This window comes from Nematolebias whitei, chromosome 23 (assembly GCF_014905685.2).
Source record: "Nematolebias whitei isolate Nwh7 chromosome 23, NemWhi1, whole genome shotgun sequence".
Lineage (NCBI taxonomy): Eukaryota > Metazoa > Chordata > Actinopteri > Cyprinodontiformes > Rivulidae > Nematolebias > Nematolebias whitei.
The window spans coordinates 10,299,732-10,307,608 of record NC_056520.1 but is presented as its reverse complement, the minus strand read 5'-3'; the positions used below and the strand labels follow the sequence as shown (position 1 = coordinate 10,307,608).

The 7,877-nt window shown below is 40.7% G+C and overlaps 1 protein-coding gene across 1 annotated transcript in view; it reads right to left on the bottom strand.

The window, feature by feature from the left end:
* The window catches only part of dpp4 (dipeptidyl-peptidase 4), a 27,682-nt gene extending 21,308 nt beyond the window's left edge, over positions 1-6,374 (bottom strand). The window contains exons 1-2 of the mRNA XM_037696754.1: positions 6,354-6,374; positions 223-403 (exon numbers count right to left, since the gene is read on the bottom strand). Coding sequence (XP_037552682.1) covers positions 223-403; positions 6,354-6,374 — 202 coding nt within the window. The remainder of the gene's footprint in view (positions 1-222; positions 404-6,353) is intronic.
* Positions 6,375-7,877: the final 1,503 nt, after the last annotated feature.

The window sequence follows — 7,877 nt, the reverse complement described above, 5'->3', positions numbered from 1 at the left end:
ACCCAGTGCTTTATGAGATATTTTGCTAACAGACAAGCAGGGTTGACGCCAATAATTAAAGTAATGCGAGTATGAGTTAGGAATGACTCTTAGCTACTACCACACGTTTTTATTTTACTCTTTAAAAAAAAAAAAAACATGATCGCTCGCCTTCATCGCCAGATTTTTTTTTTGCGTGATGACGTCTCTGTCCAGGGCGCGCGCTCGACATCAAAGACTCACCTTTGAGGAAGACCACGGTGGGCACCACGATCAGAACCACGACCACTGCCAAGCCGAAGAGCCCCAGGAGAACCTTGGCGAAGGAGACCTGTTCGGGAGGGAACGGGGCGAGAGTTAGAAAGAGGAGAAGTCCCGCGGAACGCCGACAAACGTGAGTATCAGAACCCGCCACCGACCATTGCTCGTGCGGGAAAGGGATCAATCAGCGCCCGCCTAAATCACAGCTTCATCGACCCACGCGCGGACAACAGACACACCAAGCACGTGCTTTGAAGTTAAATATTATCCTGGCTGAAGTTTCAAAGGTGGGACAGTAAATGAGCTGCGCAGTGAAGTTCTCCAGAGGAAGAGTCTTCCCCCAAACTGTTCAAAACACAGCTGACCAATCAGTCTCTTAGGAAAACACAAGACTTTTTTTGTGTGAACAACTCCAGTCTGAGAGCAACTTAATTTTTTAAAGTGTTTACAATCTTGTCTGCCCGAGAGTTTGACTTTTTGTTGGAGAAAATCGCAGTTTTGTGTCAAGAACTAGGTGTTGTGCCCAAAAAAGTGCCCCCCACTGTCAATGGAAGGCACAGTTCAAGCTATGGAAGCCAAGAAAGGACATGCCTAAACTGTTAGTTTTTATTGTTATTTTGAGATGTATTTTTTTATTTTTGTGGGGGAAAAAAAATGTTTTCTTTAAATAAATCATTATAAAATAGTTCATTTAGTTAACTTGAGAAAACCCCATCAAAATTAACAATACAATTAAAATAAATGGGAAAAAAAAAATGAAAATTTTATATAAGAAATGACAGGGTTACAACAAATTTGGTTAAAACTAAAAAAAAAAAAGATTCATTACAGTAGTCACTCGATACTTTGCAGTTCGACTTTCGCGGACTCACTATTTGCGGTTTTTCAACGTAAGATTGTACACGACCGTCAACTTTAATATTACTCACGTGATTGGGACGGTACGGGATAAAAAGTCAACAGGAGCGGATGGGAGCAGGAACCAACCAATAGGACTAAAACAAACAAACAAACAAATGTGCACAGGCGCCGCCATTTTGTAGTTTTTTTTCAATAAGCCTACACTGAAACACAAGTCAAAAGAACTACACGGCCCAGAATCCAACAGTGCTTCCAGCCGCTGCTGTCTACTGAAATGGAGGGAAAGTTTTTTTTAACGCAAAGTCAGAATTAACGATCTATCTACTGTATTAAGTTCACAGAACTGGCAGGGAAGTTGCAAATAATCCTGAAGCTGAACTCGTCCTTCAAGATGTAGTATCTTCACTGGTGAGTACCCATATACAATTTTGCTGTACAGTACATATACGTATGTTTTTGTTAAAATTACGCAGGTTTAAGAGTTTAGAACATTATGAGTGTGGGAAGTGTTTATAAAGCCTTAAAATATATATGAATACTAAAATAAATATACAGAATCTGAATGAGCTTTATTGTCATGGCACAGTTACGTACAGCAAAATTACGTTCCGTTCAGCCGTCCTGACGATGGACGAAGGTGTACAGGGGCTGCAGATTCTAAGAAGCGCTACCCTTAGATAGAAAAGGGGGAGACAAATAAGGAGATAGTGGTATAATAAAAAAAAAAAGATCTCTCACACCGTGTCCTTGACAGGTATCAAAAACATCTACCACAGCAAGCGACGTAGATAGACACAATACACATGTATGGACGACAAGACGGTGAGATTTGTCCATGAACATTTAATACAGTTAATAAGTTTAAGTCAACTTTATTGGCATTTCCACCACATGTGGTACATGAGGTGAAACAAAATTATGTACTCAGGGTCCCAGTTACATCCAAAAATAGCAAAATATAAAGTATAAAAAAGAAACCCTAAATAAGGATCTAAGATATACTCTAAGACGGGGACAACATAAGCAAATTTAAAAGGTAAACAGATCATTGTGAAACTTGGTTTATTTACATAATGACATTAATCGCTGGATGTCCGGCCCCCAAGCTGTTGGCTTTCAGAAACGGTGGCTCCCTGAGTAGTTTTCTAAGATATACTCTAAGATATACTCTAAGATATACGTTAAATGAACGCCAAACGCTAAAAGATCTAAGATATACGTTAAACACTAATAATGTAAAACAATACGGCGTAACAACAGCAGCCCGAAGATGAGTCTATGGTAAGCAGATTGGTATGAATGAATACAACAGCATGAGATCAGCAGCATGATTAATCGGCAGCATGAGATCAGCAGCATGGATAATCAGCAGCACATATCACCAAATAAAGTGACATTACAGTGATTTTTGTTAATATACAGTGATTATCCTGGTTAGAGATTCATGAGTCTAACAGCTTCAGGGTAGAAGCTGTTCCTCAGTCTAGTGGTTCTACACTTAATGCTTCTCAACCTCCTTCCTGAGGGGAGCGGGGCAAAAAGTGTGTGTGCTGGGTGAGTGGGGTCCTTCATGATGCAGGTGGCTCTCTTTCTGCATCTGGAGGTGTTAACGTCTGTGATGGTGGGGAGACTGACTCCAACAGACTTCTGTGCAGCCTTCACCACTCTCTGCAGAGCTTTTCTTTCTGCAGCTGTGCAGCCTCCATGCCACACGTTGATGCTGGAGCACAGGATGTTCTCCACTGCACACCTGTAGAAGGAGCTGAGGACTGAGCTTCCCAGACCAGCTCGTCTCAGCCGCCTGAGGAAGTAGAGAGTCTCTGATGAACTTTCTTGATCAGACAGGTGGCGTTGTTGCTCCAGCTGAGGTTGTAGTTCAGGTGCACACCCAAGTACTTGTAGCTGGAGACCACTTCCACCGCAGATCCTCTTATGTTCGGTGTGGGCGTGGGTGAATAGGTGTGTTTGCTCTGTCTGAAGTCCACGACCGTCTCCTTCGTCTTCTTCACATTGATCTTCCTGCACCAGCTCTCCCAGCCAACCACCACTGTATCGTCTGCAGACTTTACAATATGACAGCCTGGATGGGTAGGAGCATAACGTCCCTACTTCGTGGATTGTCACGTCGTGGGGGTCTGGAGCGTAACCCCTGCGATAAGTGAGGGACTACTGCATTGCGATATTGTCAGGCTCAGAGTATGTGTTGTGATTGACTCTTGGCTCTAATCGTATCAAATTTTAGCCTGATATCTGTAAGGTTGAATTATAATCTATTTTTGTTTGATGAAGTTGATTAGCTGCGGTGGCCATATTGGAATAGATTGAAATAATTAGTTTGAGAAGTACAGACAGCGATTACTTTCTGAAAGATTTCTTAAAACCTGTCCAGTACATCATAACATATTTTTTAACAAAGTTTCATCTAAAAGCCAGTTTCAATTTTTTTAAAGCTAATTTCTTATAGAATGCTCAGAGTATGTGTTGGGGCTTTCTTTTGCTACTACTACAACAATTTTTAGCCAAAAAGCTGTAAGATTTGCTAAGTTATAGTATTTTTTGTGTTTTTCCGTGTTGGATTAATTGCGGCAGCCATCTTGAATTGGGTTAAATCGGCCCATTGTTTTACTGGTACAGGCAAAAGAGTACTCCAGTTCTGGCTTCCATTCACTGGCTCCCGGTTCACTTTCATTTTAAAATACTACTGTATTTTTTTAAATCTCTGAACAGTTCTGCCTCCTATCTCACTGATCTGCTGCAGCCATATGTCCCACAGCGCTCTCTGAGGTCAACAGACCAGATGCTTTTATTGGTTCCAGGCACTTGTTTTAAGCTCAGAGGTGACAGAACCTTCTCTGTTGCAGGTCCAGAACTGTGAAATGAGTTACCACTGCGTGTCAGACGGGCTCCCTCTCTCCTTGTTTTAAAGTCTCGTTTAAAAACTCACTTTTATTCCCTGACTTTTGACACCGTGTGGGTTGATTCTAACTCGTCTGCATTCTATAATGTTAGTCATTTAGTTCTTATCTTTACCTCTGTGGATCTATGTATCTTATCCTATGTCCTTTGCTTGTTTGTTTTTGCTGTACAACACATTGTTGCTGTTTTTAAGTGCTTCATAAATAAAGTGATATGGTATGGGATGGTTGATTCATTCATTCAACCTTTATTTAAACAAGTTGGTCCCACTGAGCCACCGGGACTCATTTATAAGAAAGACCTGAATGGTATGGGTTAATTCCAAAAATGACTCCGTTGTAGACGTGCTTCCAGTGTTTACTTGGTGAAAGTGTCATCAAAATCCATCCACTGCTTCTCCAGATAGTTTGCTGACAAACAGATGAACACGCACACATAAATATACAAGCAAAAACATTATTGCCTGCTTTTCATCTTTCAATGGTGGGCAATAAAATTAAAAAGCTTGCCGTGGTGGCAAAACAAACTGGCGCAAAAAGCAGGAGGCAAGAACTGCTTGGTAACAGAAAGGATCGAGTCCCGAAGAAGCTACAAGCAACTAAAGCGCTAGTACTATTATCCAACAACTATACTTATACAGTGAATAAATGCTGGGATGGGTGATTCCTGAGTGGAAAGAGCTGGCCTGGTTGGCAGACGAGGAACAGGAGAGTCATGAACTGGACCCGGGAATCGTAAAGAGAAACACTGGTGGAAAACTGGGAAATTAAATAAGTCCAGACTGCAATGAAGCTCCGTCATATTAACGATAAACTTTACAAAAAATAAACGGGAAACAATCCAAACAACAACAAAAAATTATTAGTGTTTTTGTACAAATACTGTGGAGTGCTGAATGAAATAGCTGAAACCGGTCTTAACGAAGCTGAACGCTACCTAAAGTAGCTAAAGACTTGGCTAAAAGCTAAAGTAGCTGCTGAGGAATGCTTATGCAGACCCTTTCCAAAAAAATAGAACATCATGGAAAAGTTGTTTCACTTCCATAATTCTATTCAAAAAGTTAATATTTAATAGATGGTAGATTTAGGGCCCACGATTTAAACGATTTTAAGTATTTGTTTGTTTTTACATAATTTGGGCTTCCAGCTCATGAAACCCACGAAAATAGGATTTTGAAAAATTAGAATACTTTGAAGAAATCAGCCCGCACTACTTTTCAGTCTTTGCAGAAAAAAAAAAGAAAGAAATTAGGATCACAACAAATCAATCAAAATATAGTGCTTTCAAAACGATATGTCAATACTTGGTTGTGAATCCCTTTGCCTTAATCACTCCCTCGATGCGATGTGGCATTGAGGCAATCAGCCTGTGGCATTGACTGGGAGTTATGGAAGCCCAGATTTCCTTGATGCTTGCTGTCAGCTCTTCTTTGTTGTTGGCTCTGGTGCTCCTTATTTTCCTCTTGAGAATACCTCATAGATTCTCAATGGGGTTTAGGTCCGGCGAGTTGGCTGGCCAGTCAAGCACTGTGGCATGGCCATCAAACCAGGTTTTGGTGCTTCTGGCGGCATGGGCAGGGGCCAGGTCCTGCTGGAAGATAAAATCTACATCTCCATACAGATCCTCAGCAGAAGGAATCATGAAGCCCTCTGGGGCGGCTGTGGCTGAGTGGTTAGAGCAGTCGTCTTCCAATGCAAGAGTTGGGGGTTTGAATCCATCAGCAGTCACATGTCGAAGTTTCTCAGGGCAAGACACTGAACCCCTCGTAGCCTCTGATGTGAGTCCCATCGGTGTATGAATGTGATAAAGCTCTGATTAGTCTCTTTAGAATTATTTGTTTAATTAGCTTTGTAGAGCTCTAGTAGAGTGCTCTATGGGTAAATGAGGCACAGATTATAGTGTAAAGTGCTTTGAGTGTCTCGATAAGATAGAAAGGCACTATATAAGTACAGTCCATTTACCATTTACCATTTAAAACATTCTAGTAGACTGTTGCGGTGACTTTGAATTTAAGAAAGCAGCATTTACCAACACCTGCACCGGACATTGCACCCCAAATCATGACTGACTGTGGATATTTCACACTGGACCTCAAGCAGTATGGGTTCTGTTCCTCACCCTTCTTCCTCCAAACCCTTGGATCTTGATTTCCGAATGAATGGCACACTTTACTTTCATCGGAAAAGAGGACCGAGGAACCCAACAGTTGTAGTCCATCTCCCAGATGTGTCTGAATGTGGTGGTTTTTGAAGCTGTGACTTTTGCCTCATTCCACTCTTTCTGGATCTCTGCCAGATTCTGGAATCTTCTCTGTTTGATAATCCTCTGAAGCCCACGTTCATCTCTTGCTGGTGCATCTTCTACTGCCACATTTTGCCCTTCCACTAGACTTTCCATTGATGTGCTTGGACACAGCACTCTATGAACAGCCAGCCTCCTTAGGTATGAACTTTTGTGGCTTACCCATCCTATGGAGGGTATCAATGATGGTCTTTTGGCCAGTTATGTCTTGAAACGAACTGAGACAATTGAACCAAACTGAAGCAATTTAATGACACCTGGCTGTGCAGGTGCTTTGAGTTTAGTAGATGATTCGTGTCACACTCAGTTTAAAACATTCATGCTCTGCAACATTTGGGCTGATTTCTCCACAGTGTTCTAATTTTTTTAAAATTCCTGTTTTCGTGGGTTTCATGAGCTGGAAGCCCAAATTATGTAAAAATAAACAAATAAATACTTGGAATAGTTTAAATTTTGAGCCCTGAATCTATCATCTATTAAAGATGAACTTTTTGAATGGAATTATGGAAGTTAAACAACTTTTCCATGATATTCTAATTTTTTGGAAAGGGTCTGTATACACATTCACCATGCTCCTATCATTGTACTTTATAACCTTTTCTGCTCCTTCACTGTTATTGTGAATGATGTTACAACGTTTCCATGATCTTGTCTCTATATTATAATCAGTCTTGATGTGACTATCGGTAAGGAGACAGTAGCGAGGTAATCTTTTATTATGTTCGAGACCTTTGAATGATATGGTAGACAATGATTATTCCCTGTGGGAATCCCAGAGAAATGTTTACGTCCAGCAGCTCTTTGTGTGTCAGGAATTGCCCTAACAGTAAGGCAAGGTCTTTTGTAAATGAGTCCTCGAGGCTCAATGGGATTTACCTGTCTAAATAAAGGTTGAATGAAAAAAGGCAAAGGGGAGGGGAAGGCCCCTGATGAGTTTTATACAAACCTAACTTTTTCATTTCAGGAAGTCGGAACGAGTCAGAGACTCAGACGGGGTAAGAATAAGTTCTGTTATTTATAATATGTTGACATTCTGTGAGTTGCTGGCTGTTCGCCAAAGCTTTATAATAAAATTGATGACATACACACGATTGTCTACAAATCAGTTTTTTTCCTCGACAGTAAAATGAAGAAAACGCATATCAGCCACAACATTATGACTTCTGGCAAGTAAAGTATAAAACTTAATTTACATATATGAAACATTTTTACAAAGCAGTCACTAAAACGACACTCCTTCATTATTGCTGGCCCCTTCTGGAATACATCATCTGGTCCCGCAAAAGGGTAAAAAAAAAAAATCTGCCTTAAATGTTTACCCAGCCTCTGTCTATTTATCTGGTCACTCCACAACAAGAACGTGACTGATTAAACCTGCTGAGTGTCTGTGACATAGACAGCAGTTAATAAGTCACCAAACGACTGATTTAGAAAGATGCCTCGTTAGCTTTTGTCATAAATACACACATTCTGTGCTGACTGCTGACTCAGCAGTCATATAATTAACTGACTCAGAAAGCTTCAAGAATATTACTCTCATTTAATGAAAGCACTAAAAG